The sequence below is a fragment of the Taudactylus pleione genome, unplaced genomic scaffold, assembly GCF_031769625.1.
Source record: "Taudactylus pleione unplaced genomic scaffold, aTauple2 ptg000423l, whole genome shotgun sequence".
Classification (NCBI taxonomy): domain Eukaryota; kingdom Metazoa; phylum Chordata; class Amphibia; order Anura; family Myobatrachidae; genus Taudactylus; species Taudactylus pleione.
The window spans coordinates 3,247,758-3,267,195 of NW_028284825.1; the positions used below are offsets into that span (position 1 = coordinate 3,247,758).

The 19,438-nt window shown below is 42.8% G+C and overlaps 1 protein-coding gene across 1 annotated transcript in view; it reads right to left on the reverse strand.

Annotated features, from left to right (window-relative positions):
* RASAL2 (RAS protein activator like 2) overlaps nucleotides 1-19,438 on the reverse strand; it is a 231,640-nt gene that overhangs the window by 43,752 nt on the left and 168,450 nt on the right. The window contains 3 exon segments of the mRNA XM_088447240.1: nucleotides 6,417-6,971; nucleotides 9,447-9,545; nucleotides 9,664-9,817. Of these exon segments, the coding sequence (XP_088303366.1) occupies nucleotides 6,417-6,971; nucleotides 9,447-9,545; nucleotides 9,664-9,817 (808 nt within the window).

Below are 19,438 nucleotides of genomic sequence, written 5' to 3' on the forward strand. Positions count from 1 at the left end.
TTGGTGTATATTGTAAGCGTTACCCTTTGCCAGTGATATGTGAACACTTTCATTCCCTAGTGCATCTTGAAATGGAGCTTTTGATATTTATGTAACACATCTCAGATCCTCGTTTCTTGGGCATTATAGTTTTCATTTTCACAAATACACATGCTAAGGAAGCACACAATAATTGCTTTAAAATGAATAATTATTTATTACCAGTTATTTATATAGCACACACATATTCCGCAGCGCTTTATAGAGAGAATATTTGGCCATTCACATCAGTCCCTGCCCCAGTGGAGCTTACAATCTATATTCCCTATCACATGCTCCAACATACACACACTAGGGTTAATTTTTGTTGGAAGTCAATTAACCTACCAGTATATTTTTGGATTGTGGGAGGAAACCGGAGCACCCGCAAGCACAGGGAGAATATACAAACTCCACACAGTTAGAGCCGTAGTGGGAATTGAACCCATGACCTCAGTGCTGTGAGGCAGTAATGCTACCATTACACCATCTGTACTGCCCACACCAGACCTAACTGTCTAGATATACTGTAGCCTGAGTTTAGCATAACTGCAGCGCTTCTTGTTCTAACCAAAAATATTTTCAAATAAAGACAACAAGAATATTAATTTATTTTCATGTCTTTTGATAAATTTGTTGTGAAATACACTGGCCTATCAGCCTGTACAAGTACGGCTTGTTCTCCGCATCTTTGCCTATATTAATATGATATAGACCTACCATTCTGCTTTCTGTGAAGGTAAAGTGAAATACTATCCATTGACACTACCTGAACGGCGCTTCTAATGGAAAGTATACATGTAGTAGAAAGCTTCCTTGTGCTACCAATCAATAACTTCTCAACCAAGCTTCAAAAAGAGACACAGACAATGCATGTTCTCTTCACATAAAGCAATTGTTTGTAGTAATGTGCCTCTAAACATATATACCAAATTGAATCCAATATAAAATACCACGTACATATGAATATAATGTGGCTGGCATCACAGTGAAAGACAAATGTTGTCCTACTACTGATAAATAAGTACATTGGAGTGAAAGTTTTATTATACTGGTCCATTTATTTATTCAGAATAAGGCAATGTATACAGTGCCAGAGGCAGAGATATTTGCAACGCCGAGTTTTATGCAGAACGAGCTATTTTTTGCTATTGCGTATGCGTCAAAATAGCATTGCGCATGCGCAACGATGGTTTTGCTATTTCACACGTACAGTGAAACCATTCGCAAAGTGAGCGAAGGTAGTCAGCGAAAGGGGGGGGGGTAAAGGGCCGGGTGTACCGAAAAATGTCTCACCGCGTCGAGGCCGTTACATGGGCACGCACAAATTAGCCATTGTAATCTCCTATGCAGCATGACAGCGCTCTGTGTATCAGGTGAGCCGCTGTATTTTAGCTGGGTCAGACCTGCATGGCTGGTCGATGTTACCAATATTTATACTGGTACACTATGTCGGGTGCAGATGAGAAGCCAGCAGTGGGCGCCCCTATGCTTGGGTAAGCTTTGGAACTATTAGCATATTTTCCCAGCTGCGGTCCGCGTGAAATTGCAGCTGCGTTCACATTAGCGTCCTTCTCTGAATCAGGCTCACAGTCACTAAGATCTGTTTTAGCAATGTCACTCGGTCCTAGGGAATACACTTCATTTTCATGACTAAAGGGGTCATTTAGACCCGCTCGTGAGCGGCAGTACGCTCGCAAGCGGGTCGATGTTCCCCCACTGCGCATGCGCATGACGGAGGGAGCTCCGTCGTGCGCATGCGTGAGACCCGGCGAGTGACGGGCTCTCCATCGCTCCGGGTCTCGCACCAAAGGGGGTGTGCTGTCGATGTTGAATGACAGCATGCCGGGGGCGTGCCTGCCAGACGGAGGCATCCCCATGGGAATGCCTACCATCTCAAGCAGGCCCCACTGACATCACTGGTAGAGCCAAAATCACTCCAGGGCTTGCGGCAGCGAGACCCTACCGCAGGGTCTCCGTCGCAAGCCCGATGGTCGCGATGGTCAAGACCATCGCGACCATCATCATGGACGTTCGCTATAGCTGTGGGTGGTAACCCACAGCCATGCGAGCATCCATGAGGACGCTCCAAAAAAAGGTAGGAGGGCCCTGATTCAGAGCGAGCGCTCTGGTCACAGCGTTCAGCTCTGAATCAGGCCCTAAGTTTAGTCTACAAAACAAATGTCTCCATTGTGTGTTTAGGCTAAGAATGCACTATAAGTGGAAAAACTACATTCTGCTGGAATGGGATTCTTCCAGTGAATACTGTAACCTCCATTCCGCACACATTTCACATCCCATGATACTTGCTGTACTTTTCCAATTAGGTGTTTGGTTGCTATGGGCACCTAGTTTATTAATTAAGCTTTCTAATTGAGAAAACACCCATACACAATACATTTGGGCATCACTAAAAAGAAAACAAACTGTGCCCTTGCAAAACCCATAAACTGTCCTAGCTGAAATGAGCCATTTACAAGAGCCTAGCTCCAGAGGCGACCAGCCGAATCGTTAAAGTTACTCATTTAATAATACCTGCAGCAGTCCTGTGATTCACTGGAGAGCGAGGCAAATAAAGATAGTGAGGGACGCTCCTAGCTGAAATCTTCATTGCTTACTAAGCTGGAACATAACAGATCTGATATACTGACATCAACACAAAGCCCTTCCCAAGACTGCAATTCTTTCCAAGCATTACCGTCTGCCCTGTCTCCAGGCATTAGGTCTCTGTCTTGCAAACACCACCATAAGCATCATTTATCTGCGCAGGCTCTTTATATTTATCTGTAGATGGGAAACTTTTATATAACGCTAGAAAATGAACATTTTGCAGCAGTAAAGCCATAATATATTGTGAACCACACAGCGGCAGAGAGTCTGTACAGCACACCGGCCTAGAGAATGGCTATAGAATATAGTATCGACTGGCCACAGGTTATAAGGGTTGTATTTTAACGATTGGAATATATATGGTTAAATTAAGAGACTGAACATAAACATTAGGGGAAAAACCTATATTATTTAAGCTGTCATGCTTTATATGAAATGTCACTTGCCTCCTATCTAAACACCTTCCAGATGTGCTACAATGAAATCTCATTTGGACCCAGCTGCCCCCCAAAACCAAGTGTTACCAATACACTGTCCACTTAAACTAAGGCTATTTTCGCTTCCCGCGCAGCGCCGCCCTGTAGAATTTGCACAGGTTAAGGGTTAATTATCGCAGGCTAATTGGTCGACTGGGGCTATTAAATTGCAGTCCGCAAAACGGCCGCAGGCAGCACTTCACACAGATTTCGGTTGAAGCCTGAGAGAGGCTTGAACAATCCGCGGTATGTGCCCTTATCGCAGGTGCTGCCAACGCGTTAACCCATAGCTCCGGGTACTTATCTCGGAACCTGCGGGTTAACGCAAGTTAGCTGCAATTTTACCATGCAAGGAAAAGGGGTTATAACGGAATAGTCTCCGGCATAAAAGTCAGAGCCTACTACCACCCTTTAACCTCTCACGCGGTAATTTATAGCGGCTAATTGATTCCGGACCTAAATTGCAAAGGGCACCACATATAACACACATACTGGCGTGATCATAGAGTAACAGTCATGGCCTAAATAAACGTACTAAAATTGGATTCTGACTGGGAAGAACCCACAGGTGACATTAAACAAATACCAAATTGTGAGGCAAGACTGGTTATATCAGTAATACAACAGCGGAGCGTCAAAGTGTGCATTTGGCTGGTCTCAGAGGATAGTTTGAGATCTGGAAATGTATCTGGTTGGGTCCATAATATATAGAAATCTCAAATGTGTATTTTAGAAGTGGGGGTAGTTGGATATATATATATATATATATATATATATATATATATATGTATATATATATATTTCTGTCGGACATTAATATTTGCTCTAACTAGCAGGGAAAGCTTTAAGCTTTATATTTTTTCACTTGCAAGAGCATGTAAAAGCAAGGATTAACATAAGATTATATGTCAGTGACACGTAAGATGAAGAACAGCATGTTAACACATGCTTTAACAGTTGGAGGGCCCTAGGAAAGCTGATCTGTGTTTGTGTGTAGACCAAAGAGTTCTTACTCCTACATGGGAAATCTTATGATGACATCACTGAAATAGCCATATAGTGATCCTAAATTAATGTTGGTTATATAATGCCCTCTGACTTAGAGCCCTGTTCCTGTGATTGGATGGGAGTTGTTGGCTGGTAGGACGGTAGGTCAGTAAAAAAAACTATAGACTTCATAATGTGTGTGCAGGAGAATATGTACAGTCAGGTTTATGGGGATGGGTTGAATAGATAAATGCAATAAAATGTGTATAGCAGAAGATGGAGTATTCAACATGTGGCCCTCCAGCTGCTGTGGCACTACACATCCCTGCATGCCCTGCACATGTTTTGCTATCAGAGCATGCTACAGTTCCACAGCAGATGTTGAATACCCCTGGTATATAGTTAGTCAGGTTTATAGGAATAGGTTGACCGAATATTGTAGCAGAATGTGTACAGTCAGTCAAGTTCATGGGAACGGTTGTATGGATAGTGCAGCAAAAAGTGTAGTCAGTCAGGTTTATGGGTTGAATGGATAGTGCAGCAGAATGTGTAGCTAGCCAGGATTATGGGAATGGGTTGAATGGATAGTGCAGCAGAATGTGTAGCCTGCCAGGATTATGGGAATGGGTTGAATGGATAGTGCAGCAGAATGTGTAGTCAGTCAGGTTTATGGGAATGGGTTGAATGGATAGTGCAGCAGAACGCGTAGCCTGCCAGGATTATGGGAATGGGTTGAATGGATAGTGCAGCAGAATGCGTAGTCAATCAGGTTTATTGGAATGGGTTGAATGGATAGTGCAGCAGAATGTGCAGTCAGTCAGGTTTATGGGAATGAGTTGAATGGATAGTGCAGCAGAATGTGCAGTCAGTCAGGTTTATGGGAACGGGTTGAATGGATAGTGCAGCAGAATGTGCAGTCAGTCAGGTTTATGGGAACGGGTTGAATGGATAGTGCAGCAGAATGTGCAGTCAGTCAGGTTTATGGGTTGAATGGATAGTGCAGCAGAATGTGTAGCTAGCCAGGATTATGGGAATGGGTTGAATGGATAGTGCAGCAGAATGTGTAGCCTGCCAGGATTATGGGAATGGGTTGAATGGATAGTGCAGCAGAATGTGTAGTCAGTCAGGTTTATGGGAATGGGTTGAATGGATAGTGCAGCAGAACGCGTAGCCTGCCAGGATTATGGGAATGGGTTGAATGGATAGTGCAGCAGAATGCGTAGTCAATCAGGTTTATTGGAATGGGTTGAATGGATAGTGCAGCAGAATGTGTAGTCAGTCAGGTTTATGGGAATGAGTTGAATGGATAGTGCAGCAGAATGTGCAGTCAGTCAGGTTTATGGGAACGGGTTGAATGGATAGTGCAGCAGAATGTGCAGTCAGTCAGGTTTATGGGAACGGGTTGAATGGATAGTGCAGCAGAATGTGCAGTCAGTCAGGTTTATGGGTTGAATGGATAGTGCAGCAGAATGTGTAGTCAGTCAGGTTTATGGGAATGAGTTGAATGGATAGTGCAGCAGAATGTGTAGTCAGTCAGGTTTATGGGAACGGGTTGAATGGATAGTGCAGCAGAATGTGTAGTCAGTCAGGCTTAAGTGATTACTTGGCATCTAGTTTGTGTAGGAAATAGTTTGCATAACATCTAAAATGTTTACAATCTTAAAGTTAAAATAATCATTAAAATTTTTAGGAGCAGAAGTTATTATTTCTTTAGCTTTCTTGTTCAATGAGCTACAAACACTAGTGGCTGTGTTATAGATTGTCTACACAGCCTGGTTACAGGAATCAGGCGACCTGACTGAACAGTGCCAGATACTTTACTGACTTTTATCCAAAGTGCTAGTAGAGACAACGTTTGCCTGTACAAACAGTGATCCCATAACAATAAAACAGACAATACAGGAACTTGACAGTTTACTTGATACTGCAAACGACTACTGTACTTAAAAGCATAAAACAAGACTCCTATGGTAGAGTGCCTTCACTTAACACATAACTCAATCTGTGCAACATGCTAATCAGTCTGTGATATCACAATGAAAAAGACGAATAATTATATGAAACGATATAAACAAGTCTGGTAGATTACCAGTCATTGAAGTCTAGGTTATGGATATCTTGCTCAGAGGAAAAACATAACCAGTAATATTTTTATTTGTTTAGGACTTTAACCCATGACCACGGCAAAACCAAAGAGGTGAAATTGTTACTGCGAAGGCGTAGGCACATTAAAGAAAAACTGAGTCGCTTATCATGTTACAATAATAAGCTATTAGAAAAACAATAACAGCTAAAAACAGCTGCTTAATGTGTGGAGTGTCTTACCTTGGCCCTGCCAGTACTCTGCAGAATGTGCACCAGAGCACAGGCCATCTCCTCCTTGTTCCGGACACTGATCACTGGCTCCAGGACAGAGCACAGCATAGTGTAGTTTATAGTAATAAATTCTGCAAATTCCTTGTACTGCTCCATGGGCAGAATAGTGATAGTCTGATATCGGGACTTGATACGTATGGAAGGTCCTCCAGTTTTGCCTTTGTTGGCGGTAGGTGTGCTCACTGGGTACCACTTCTCCACAAACTGTCTGCCAGTCACACTGGCCATGGGTATGTTCACTAAGCCAACATAATTATTTTTATCCTTCTTCTTTTTCTTCTCTACATCCTTATAGATGTGCACAGTAATATTGTGGAGAGGAGGCAAACCATAAAACTCAAAGTGCTCTCCCCAAAATATATTGTCCGCTTTCGTTTTGCTTGTGGTGCGAGCGAAGAGTGTGTCATCTAGACAAAGCTCGCAGAAATACTTCTTCTTGGGAGCTAGGTCCTTGGCCTCAATGATCCACAAACGCAACACATTTTCCGCCCGACGACAATTATCCTGGAGGTGGGAGAGTAATCAGAGGTCAGAAAAAGTTTCACAGCAGGTTATATATTTAATAATATATAGCCTAATGGTTTAGAGAAAGTCACACACACGCACGCACGCACTCTACTGTCTGGAATTCGTTGTGCTCCGGTGCCCTCTGGAATCAATTTTTAGATCAGCAACAAGAACAAGCAGTGGCAGTCAGAGACTTGTTTGAAAATAAATCGTATATTCACATGTAGTGGAAAAACAGTACCAACGTTTCGGGGCAATGCCGCCCCTTTGTCAAAGTGTAACAAAATAACCAAAGACTAACATATCTTATAAAAGAGAAGAAGCCCACCAGTGAAACCTACACCCGAGACTTGGGAAATCCGCGTCAGACTTCCGCCTTGTCTCCAAAGAGTGACGTTGCGGCACCGGCCGCATCCAGGAGACCATAGTAACCATGACGGTGCCACGACGTCACTCTTTGGAGACAGGGTGGAAGTCGTACGTGGACTCCCCGAGTCTGGGGTGTGGGTCCCACTGGTGGGTTTCTTCTCTTCTGCCCCAAAACGTTGGTACTGTTTTTCCAATACATGTGAATATATGATTTATTTTCAAACAAGTCTCTGAGTGCCGCTGCTTGTTCGTGTTGATGATCTATATTATATATATATATGGGATGGGTACAGGATGCTGGCGCCGGCATCCCGACAGGGTTAGGATACAGACACTTGTCGGTAGGTAGTCTAACCCACCCCCTCCCCTCCCTCGTGCCTAACCCGTAAGTCCCCCTCCCCGCAACCTAAACCTTTCCACAAGTGCCTAACCCCAACTCTCCCCTTAGTGCTTATCCTTAAACCTCCCCCAACTTACCTTCGGGATGCCGTTGCCGGGATTCTAAGCGCCGGCATCCCATATGTCGGGATACTGACATATAAATCTATGAATACATTAGGCTACAGGTTCTCAAACTTAGTTCTCAGGACCCCAAACAGTTCCTGTTTTCCAGGTCTACTCACAGACTCACAAGTGAAATAATTAGGTCAACCTGTGGATCTTTTAAAATATGTCAGTGACTCAGAGCCGGCCCGAGGCATAGACAAACTAAGCAAATGCCTAGGGGCATCCAAGCCCACCTAGGGTAGGTAGAGGTTTGGTGCAGGCATGGCCGGGGCACCTTCTGTTGGCTGGGTAGAGACTCTGGCAGCTGCTACTGTCACTGTGCAGCATCCACGATCGGAGCTCACCTGACAGCTCCGACTGGGCCTGGCAGCAGCAAATAGTGAGTGGACAGCGACGGAACAGCCAGAGGCAGTTTGTGGGGATGGGGCACCAGGATGGCAGCTAGTGGTTAGCGTCGGGCCAGTTCTGGGGCATCACACAATCAGAATGAGCTTCTGCGCATGGGCAGAGGCTCATACAGTACTCGGAGTACTTAGTCACGCCGCTCTTGGCTCTGCCTCCAGCAATCATCACACATAGCCTGAGACGGGAAAAGCGGGTCCGCCGCCCGCTGTACCTTGAGTCGGACAGCTCTGTAGGCTCTGCTCAATTAAAGTAAGTTTGGAACAGAAAGAGGGCCGGGGTGCTGTGGTGCTCACTGCTGGGATAGGGGTGGTGGGTGCGGACACTGTGCTGTGCTGGGATAGAGGGGTGTTGTGCTGGGTGAGGGCCCCTTCCATGAGACCACACCCCTTTTCAGGATTCCACAGGGAGGGGGGAACCATCCAAAATCTTCCCTAGGGCACTAAATTGGCTAGGGCCGGCTCTGCAGCGACCTGTGCACCTGCTAGGTGACCAGGAAAACATGAGCTGTTTGGGATCCTGAGGACTGAGTTTGAAAACCACTGCTTTAGGCAAATAGAACACTCAATGGATGCCACCAGCACGCTCTTAAACAATATTACAAAAAGAAAATAAAAACATTTGAAATTCCATTTTCTATAATTTCTCCAAAGATACGTGGGCCATCATCATTTCACTTTATACATGCACTGCTGTAATACTGGTTAATCTGCCCACCTCCTTTACACGGCAATGGGACATCACTGTTATTAGTAGTTTGACAGCAAGGAGGAGGGATACAAAAATCACACTTGACTAATAGCTAATATGCTGAAAGGGACACCTGACATAAAGCTAACACCCGGTGACCATTTCAATACTGGTTTTCAATATGGGATCTGATATTTGTCCACAATAATAAAGAATTTAAATATCCTCCAAAATAAAAAGACAAAAAAACAAAAACAAATTGTGGCTAAATAATCCTATTTTTGCACATATCTCAGGTGTGGCCCAGAAAAATACTACATGACACAGTGTAATGTGTGGATCTATGAAAATAAGTTGAAGTATGTTGACTAGCTAGACTCAAACTATATGGAGCCAATATCTACATACAACCATTATTGTCTAATGGGACAATAATTCCTGAAAAACATTTTAATACCGGTCCCACAGGCATAACATTTCCACAGCAGTCTTGTTTTCCTTTACCTTGTTGGGCTGGACTGTCCGCCGCAGGTTTTCCATCCACTTATCTCTCTCTGCTGCGGAGGAGCAGCTGAAGCACTTGCTGCCACTGGTGTAAGTAACCTGGTAGAGGTGCAATGACAAAGAGTATAAACAAAAAGGACAGGGATCATTGGGGTCAATTAAAAGGTTGCGAGTTAATCATTGAAGTTCCCAGTCATAATGATAAAAAAACATTTACCTCGAAACAGAAGTCTTGCCCCAAAATGCTGCTGTGCAATGGCTTCACCAGGATTTTATCTTCTGTCCCTAATTCCAGAGCCTCCACCGCACTGCCTGGGCTCAGCAAGGACTCATGAGAACGGGACTCTTTCAGTTTAGGTAACCCACGGGACCTACAGTAAGGAAAAGGTGGTCATTAAGAGGACAGGCAGCTTGAAGGACAGAGTAAATACACGTACATTTGTAAATATCATTTATAAATGATACAGATATAAAACAGAGAACTTTTGCAGAAAACCCAGAAGAGGAATACATAATAGTTGGCCCATAGACTAGCAGGACTTAAGAGTTAGGATAAAAACATGCAAATATAAACTTTAAACAATGTATCAACAATTCTCGTCCGCAAATCAACCAGTTAAAGAATACATGCTAAACTAAAGCTAAAAAAACATATATTTAAAAGTTTCTCAGAACAGTTTCAAGCACGGAGTTCCTTTCGCTGGGCCTCATTGTCTTGGAAGCTTGCACAGATTCATTATGCAGTAAAATTAGAACTTTTAAATTACTTTTGTACCCGATAGTTTTCATGGTAACAAACCAAACTCCACTGTGAATAATGCTGCAAGACAAGTGTTCTACACAAAGTACAGTTAGATCATATCTACTGTAGCAGTGGCTAATGAAGGCATTCATACAGAAGAAGTTAATGCATGTTGTGACACAAAAGGAGAACAGACTTACATGAAGCAATTATATAGCCACCTTGCTGTGCATCCCCAAATCATAGCTAGGATTCATTTCACAACTCCTCGTCCAATGCTCCTTTGCACAAAGGTCAGGGGTCACATGCCACCAGGAAATTAAATCTGCCAGGAGGGATTTCAAGTAGCCAAGCCGGGCATGCTGGTAGGGGGAGGATATGTCCTCATAACATTAAAGAATAGAGTGAATTCCGATCATTCCAGGCTCAGGAACAGAATTGGCTGCCAGTGACATGAAATCTGGCTCCAAATAGCTGGCTACTGCATCCTTCCCCCTCCTCCCCCCTCCTCCAGCATCCCGCCCCTCAGGTAGAACACACACAGTCCCGGTGAGCCAGGCTGCTGCACTCTGGGCCTGTTGCTATGACAATGCACCTATAAGCAGATTACAGTTTGCAGGCAGAAGCTGCAGCCAGGCTGGCTCAAAGAGCATGCTCTGTAAACATTACAAAGGTGACCTTATCAAGCAGCTTCCCTTGCATAAACACAACACGGGCAAGGAAGAGCTTAGAAGTGAAGGGGGTTCTCTTAAACACTGCACCGTGTTAGTCCCAAGAGGGGACAGATCAGCAAAATTTAATGCGTCAACCTCCTGGTAGCATCTCCACTGGGACAAATTACCACCTTCCACCCTTTACAGACATCTGCTTATTTCCTCTGCATGAATATCCCTGACTCATCCCACAGTGTGACAAGTATGTGCCTTCTTGGACCAGATAAATGACAGAACAGCAGGGAGGTAGTTGGTGGGTCACAGATTTGCAGTACAATCCTTAATGTGCCTAGACAAACATAAATACACACACACTCCGTGTTAAAGCAGTGTGCAAGCTGTGGTCATACTGACAAGGAAGGGTTAATAATATTGATCAGAAAAAACAAATGCCTGACACTTAACCCTCAAGTAACAAGAGATCAAACCTACCCTGAGCAAATGCAATAACCAGTGAGGATGGATTAAAGAGCTCTTCCCGTATTACCAGGGAAGCCATTGGAAAACTGAGCAGCGCTTAGCTGCCCCTGTAGAGACACAGATAATCCCAGGGAAGCAGGATTACAGTAAACAGCACGAGCCATAGAAGCAGGGGGGTACAAAAGCTTTCCTTACACAATACAAAACCATGTCTGACAGTGCATCATAAAGTAACTTGAATCTAATGGTTACGTTTATAGTTAGAATCCATTATATAAAGATACTATCATTATGTCACGTAAAAAATTTGCTGTCAGTCACCTGAAATTCAAATCCCATTGGTGGAAAATATCTTTATATACAAACCTATCATTTTCCACAACCAACCATGGTTATGTTGAATCCAATAAACCAACACTTAAATCTAATGACAGCTGGCTTACCAGACAAATAAGTAGCCTGCTCTGTATATTACAGTGGCCAACAGATACAATATCTGCCTATTCCACCAAATGTAGACACTTGCCCTGACAACTATGCCATATATCTCCTGTATAATTATACCAACAAGAAACTTACTTTGCCATTTAGATATAACATACAAAAGAAAAACATCCTCCAGGGGCAAATGCAGGATTAGTAAGGGGGAGGGTTCTAGTGTATGTGTGTGTGTATATATATATATATATATATATATATATATACACACACACACACATACACACACATATACATGCACACACGTAGATAGATATATCTCTCTCTTTACACACACACACACGTCACACGTACATTACACACACGTCGCACATACATTACACGCATACTTACCATGCTGCAGGTTGGAGATAGAGACGGGATAAGGCACCATGTCAATAAGCCCCGCACCTTCACTGCAAAATGCTGCGATTCGCGGGTCAATTGGGAGAGGGCGGAGCCAAATGATGCATTTCTCATTTTGATGCAGTGGTGTCAAACTCGTGCCCTTCAGCTCTTGTGAGACTACATATCCCAGCATGCCCTGCCACCGTTTTAGCTTGACCTAATAGCAAAATTGTGGCACTGCATGCTGGGATGTATAGTTCCGCTTCAGCTGGAGGGCCCGAGTTTGACACCACTGTTCTAATGCATCATATTGGCTCCGCCTCCCCCCCACTGACCCGCGAGGGGAGGGTTTAACAATATAGTGGTGCTTGCTCTCCCCTCTGTCAGGGGGGGTTTCTGGGTAATCGGAAGCCCCCCTGCATGCGCTACTGACCTCTGTCCACTTACAAGCAAATTCATTAGCTATTATTTTTATGATGTCAGCCAATTTACAAACTTGTTAGACTTGTAAATTTGCTATATCTAATATTTACAGTGTCTATCGTTAGGGCTAATTGAGAGACCTGCCATCCCTATTGCACATGCCAACTAAAGGATTTGACCTGCCAGGCCATCAAATACACATGCCTCACAGCAATAAGGTCATGGGTTTAATTCCCACCATGGCCCTAACTGTGTGGAGTTTGTATATTCTCCCTGTGCTTGCGTGGGTTTCCTCTGGATACTCCGGTTTCCTCCCACACTTCAAAAATATACTGGTAGGTTAATTGGCTCCCAACAAAATTAACCCTAGTGTGTATGTGTGTGCACATGTGATAGGGAATATAGAGTGTAAGCTCCACTAGGGCAGGGACTGATATGAATGGCCAAATATTCTCTCTGTAAAGCGCTGCGGAATATGTGTGCGCTATATAAATAACTGGTAATAAATAAATAATCTGATTTATTATTCTGGTTGACTAGAATTTACCTGCTTATTATACTAGTAAATAAGCGATTCACCCTGTATATTATATACACCTGTCAACCAGCCCTACCTATTTGCCGCTGAAAGCGCTCACTTTCTGCCCTGCCTATTACGGTTCATTAAGAATGGTTTTGTTATTACACCGTTCATCAAATGACCTGCATTGTATAAACCACGAGTCAGCTAAGAGACTGGTCCTGCCTATTACTCAAACCAACTAAGTGACTTGTCAGGCTATTATGTACACATTATCCATGTTTGCAATCATACATGCTGGAAACCGCCAAGGCAGTAACCTCAGGCCTCCCATCTGCTGCTTTGCCTAAAGAACTCCATTAGAAAAAAAAAAAAAGTTGCACCATGGGGAAAAAAAAAAAAAAGGTGGTTGATGCTAATTACGTTGGTGCCACTGCTGAATTTGACCCATTTAAGAGTCTGGCTAAAAGGAGGGAACATTTTACAATCACTCAGCAAGCTCCAGGACTTTATCATATTGCACTGGAATCTGCCTGTTAGGATTATGAACCAGAAAAGGATAATGCTGCATTAATAGAGCCTCGCCAACTATCAACAGCATGGACTCACATTACATCCATTAGCTGATAAGGAGACAGGCAGAGACTGGCATTGTGCAACAAGAGACAGCAGCTAGCATACAACACACACATCCTCTCTCTATAAGCAATCGCAGCATCAAGCTGAAAGGTCTCAACTGTTTTAGCGGAAGCCGAGCTAACACTGCACTGCAGGGCCATCAGACATTCCAAAGGAAATACTTATCTTGTGCTGCAGGGTTATAAGGGAAAGCTTCACCTGATTTTTGTGCCCCTTTAGTTTGCATGGCCAAGTAAAAGTCATGCTGCAGCTCTCGCACACCCGAAGCACTGCCCAGTATTCACTTTGTTAATTACTTAAATGCCCAGTTTTTCTGCCAAGTCTCAAGGGAAGCATGGCAGCTCTCAGACGTCACATCTTAAGTGCTCAGGATTTATATGGCTGGGAGGCCGGGACGTCAGGACAGATATGGTCACAGAAATGATTATATTTCCCTCTGATGGTGCCAGTTAATGTTTTATGCAGCTTATTAACCTTATCTTTCAATTCTCCAGCTTTGAAGAGGAACACCTACTGGTGATCTCTATGGATTTTGAGCTGATCACATTACATTATCTAGAAATCTAATAGCACATTATGGCTCTTCATAACCTTTGATTTTTTTTTTTTTTTCCAAGTCTTACTGGAAAAGAGCCTTTCACTAATAACTGTGCTGGGAGCGTTCCTGCACAAATATAAATGTATGTTTTTAAGTCTACCACAGGGACACATTGCAAAAAGTTTTAGGGCAATAGTACATTGAACAACGTTTGTAAAAAATATAAAACAAAAAAAAAACTCAATGAATAAGAACTCAATAAATCTCACTGGTGTTTCCAAGGAGTATTGTTTTTAAATAAACATCACTGATCTGCTCAATTCTTCCTGTAATGCAAAGACATATACAGGACTCTAAGGGAGAGATTTAATAAAGCTTGGAGAAAGATAAAATTGGAAGTAACTAGCAGCAACCAATCAGCTCCTAACTGTCACTTCACAGGCTGTGTTTGAAAAATGACAGTTAGAAGCTGATTGGTTGGTGCTATTTACCTCCAATTTTATCTCTCGCCTAGCTTTATTAAATCACCCCCTTTATTAGAAATAAGAGGGTCGGTTTTGGCTAGGATGTTCCTGACAAATCCGGATCTCAGAACAAAGCAAAACGTCATCTTTCATGGGCACAGAAGTCCGTAGAAGATGACGTTTAGCACCGCTTATATTTACTTGCATCTTCTGAGGTGTGAGCAATGATTAGCAGAGCTACTGCAAAAGTAGAAGTTATTCCCAGTCTCCAATAATAAAGCAGCCATTGGAGACTGGCATTCCTGTGTCACTGTGGGAATGAGGAGAGACAGCAGAAACATAAAACCAGTCACTGTAGAAATCTTAAAACAGTCAACTGTGCATCACCATTTATCCTGACTGACTTCCTTCCTCTCCTGACAGTAGAAAATGAGTTGGCTTTGGTGCTGCACAGGCACTATTGTAATATCTGCAAGTTTGTGGCACCTGTGTTGCTGGTATCTTCCTGTACTATCATTGTTGCTGCAGTTGTTCCCAATGATGTTCAGTAGGAACTTGTCAATAAGGAGCGACAGAGATCACCAAAGGACGGACAGGGAATGGAGAAACCCCAGTGCCCAAACCCCATCCTTATACACCTAGAAATGGGCACTTTTGAGAAAAATTCCGTCCCTCTGGAGGCTCGCAAATCAGGACTGGACCAACAAAATCAGGACAGTTAGGTGATATGCTTTAACCAAATATGGGCATTTTTTGGACCCCTGTATTTAGTGTATTCTTATGGTATGAAATTGTGTGAAATACGTGTGCTACATTAATACATAGCCCTTCAAATTCAAGAATGGACCTTGTAAATGAATAACACGGATTTATACTGCATAAAACTTTAAAAGCAGAAGTTGATGACAGTCAGTGTGCATTTTCGGTAGGTAATTTGGGGGAGGTCACTAGTTAAATGTAGGCGTGTCGCAACGGTTTGTGGGAGTGTCACAGGCAGTGACTGCATCTTAGTACACAGTTTCACTGGTCCCCGATGGCTTACTTCTGACCGTCATTCTCAATAGACATAGGGTTGCTTAGAAGTTCTATGTCCAACTTATGGTGCGTCTCTATATGTACGCAGCAGAATAAAGATGCAGTCAGTGGGCACCTTTGTACATACTACAGCGGCTGCCGCATTGGCGTTACTTTTCAGTACAAAGTTGCAGCAGCAACGGGATTAGCGTTCCCCTCTGATCAGGCTCAATTTTGCCATCATGACAGAAAATCTAATACTGTGTTCTGTTTGTTTTCCATTAAAAGTGTTCTTACTGTAACTTACATTTTTCATCTGAATAACTGCAATTACATGTACATATAGTATACATTGGTCACAACAAGCATTGTATTTAAGATACTATTTTTAGTTTAAGCATGGACATATAAGTGTACACAATTTATTACTTCTACTACTATTAGCATTCAAGCAAGGTGCTTCTAACCACCCATTCCGTATTCTGCAGAATGCACCCTTTTCCCAAAATATTAAAATTTTTTTAAACCGTAAGAGTTAATCAGATTTATCCACATAGTTAGTGTGGGGATATTTTTCATATAAGCATCATGCATTTACATTCAGCCCAGAGCACTGACTGGTGAGAACGGAGATCCATATCATCAACTAGACCGAGTCTACAGACCCGAGGATGTACAGGTTCCAGGAGAAAGAGCTGAGCATTCAGGCACCCCTGCCCCAAACCACAGACATGTTTACGCAGGCTCACTGTATCACGTTTTAGCAAATATTCCACAATTTACTAACAGATTGTGAGGTCTATAGTTATGTTTATTGGAGAGTTTATTTTTTTCTATAAGCAGGAGGCTTCTTTCTATTTAACAGAATGGGCACCATAAAATACATCTACACAGCTGTCTCAATAAACACAACACCACAAATATCACATATATATTTTTACTGCCAGTGCCATTAGTAACTTTTAATTAAGGTAAATATCTTGGAGTTAGTAGCCCCCTAAATCCTCAGTTAAAATAATTGAGGAAGCAGTTAGCTGTGAACCTACCTAGTAAAGATAGAGCTAGCAGAGCGAGCCCCCTGGCATCTCCGGATAGTGAAAGCCATTACAGCTCCCAGTCATGTCCGAGTGTAAAGCTAGAGAACTGGTCAGCCAGGACACATGTTAATGCCGGAAAATGACTTTCGCTTAATCTGCAGGAATCCATCCCACGTGTTTAGCAGTCCAGAGGGGAACACAATCCAGCCCAGCTGTCAGAAGATTCTGGGCTGCAGCCCTCCCATATTCCTTACACATGTATTTACACTTAACCTAATACAGCCTAACCAATGAGAGAACTCTGCACTCTCAAAACCAAACATTATATAGCCAATCACTCTGTACTTATGAACATGGTAGTATTAACAATACTAGGTATATTATACTTCACACTTCAGGGACTTTAGACATTTAGGGGAATATTCAATTAGGTGCGAAAAGTCCCGGACTTTTCGCCGACATCGCTGGTGTTCCATGGGAAAAAGTATTACGCTCGTCCCCGCATTCAATTAGAAATCGTCGAAAACGGGACCCGGCGAATTCGAAACCTGCGAAGGGTCCTGTCAGATTTGGGGAAATCAGCCTGACACCCACCAAAAGATGGACGGACATGGGGATCACTATAGATACCCCCGAATAGGCCTGGTATTTGGGGTACTTAAATGATCGCAATAGCTGCTAATTAGCGTATTTGCAAAAGTGGTGAAGAATAGCATTTAGCAGGGTTTTTTGCAGGAAATAAGTAGTCCCAGCAAATTTGGGGTACATGAAAATGGGTGCAAGCATATTTTAAAGTTGCTAAAGTGAAGTTTTAAAAAAAGTAAAAAAACCCAACTTCCGCAAGCACTTGCAATTTTAAAAACACCTGGGGCATACTTGGGGACCCCCTGGAGTCTATTTCGCTAGTTTTTAAGTTTGTCCCCCAACTTTGCACTTTCACCCCCTTTTTCACAGTCATTTTTTGGGGTGTTCTAAAGTATTTTTTTAAACTTTTTTTTGACAGTTTACCTTTGGGGGCCTGTCCCGAGGGTGCAGGGTGGTTTCCACAAGTGTGCACCCGAAAACCCCAGTTCTGCACTTTTTTTTGCCTCCTTTCATAGGCAAATCTTTTTCGCCTATTGAAATGCATTGACTTTCTGCACCGGCGAAGTGTCTTTGGAATTGAATACGGGGATAAGTTTTCGCCTGGCGAAATTCCGTCATCAGCGATACTTTCCGCAGAAACGGCCTTTCGCACCTAATTGAATATGCCCCTTAGAATTTAACTATGCATGAATAATTTTACTTTGACACAGTTTGACCACAGGCTTATTACATAGGTTTATATTAATGATGTACAGTAGCTATTACTTTTACCTGTATAGTTGCATTAAACGGGATGTGGACACCTTCCTGGCGCTCAGAATCCCATCAGCAGTCAAAATCCCGACAGCTGGCATCCCAACGGTAAGTATTAGGGTTAGGCACTAGGGGGAGGGTTAGGGTTTGCCTGCGGAGGGGGGAGAGGGGGGGTTGCAGGATCGAAAGTTAGAGTAGGCTGCAGAAAAGGTGGGTTAGGGGGAGGGTTAGGACACTTACCTAATTGGGTCGGATTCTGACTGTTGCGTTGCCGCTGTCGGTATTCCGACTGCTGGGATCCAGTTAGCCAACTAATTTTGTGCTAGAGCTGAAGCTCTGGAACACATATAGTGTTTATAATGTAATGGAACTGGAGCACTGGAACAAATTTAGACCTTATATATTTTGTGTTTATTTATTTATTTATTTATTAACAGTTTCTTACATAGCGCAGCAAATTCCGTTGCGCTTTACAATTTGAATCAAGATTAACATTATACTGGGTTGAGTTTGCTTCCTATATTTCTCTATTGACTTAATGTACAGCAGGAGAGTATAATGGACCATATTACGTGTCAATCTAGACAAAGCATCATTTAGAATTTTATGGACATCGAGAACCCTCCGAACAGGAATTTGCCTGACAAAGACTTGATTATCCCAGACCTGCTGGCAAAGGGTGCTGCGAGTTATAGTCATTAAGTTGGAGAGTACAAGCTGGCAACCACAGCAATATACAAAAAGGAGCTAAGAAAAGACAACTGGGAATCCTGAACAAAATCCTATCAAGTGGAATACGAACTAACATAATAATAATAATGCCAAAAGTTTCTTGCCAAAAGAAGTGCTAAAAATGGCACATTAACTTTAGAATAGTCAAACTGATACAATTGCTACCGAGCATGAATAAGCATAGAACAATAAAACCGAGATTATGAACGTATTGTGGGGTTGCAGAAACAACAAAAAAAGCATTTGCACAATTCACCCAGCAGAAAGGCTGGGGCAGATTGCAAAGAGCTTAGCTATAGTTTGCAAGATAAAGTAAGATCTAAGGTGAGTGGGGAGAGGGTGAATAGAGGCAAAGAAAAATAAATTAGGCAAAGGATACATAAAAATCCCATAAACAAGGTTTGCAGGTGAGAACATATTAGGACAAGGCTGTGTAACTTGTGGCCCACTAATTTCTTCCAACCTCTATAAATTCAAAATGTATTCAACTTGGGAAATCATAGTAATAGTAGGACCCTACTCCTAAAAATACCTGCAGATCACTGCATTATGACATTAAACACATTATGAAAATACACATGTCTAGA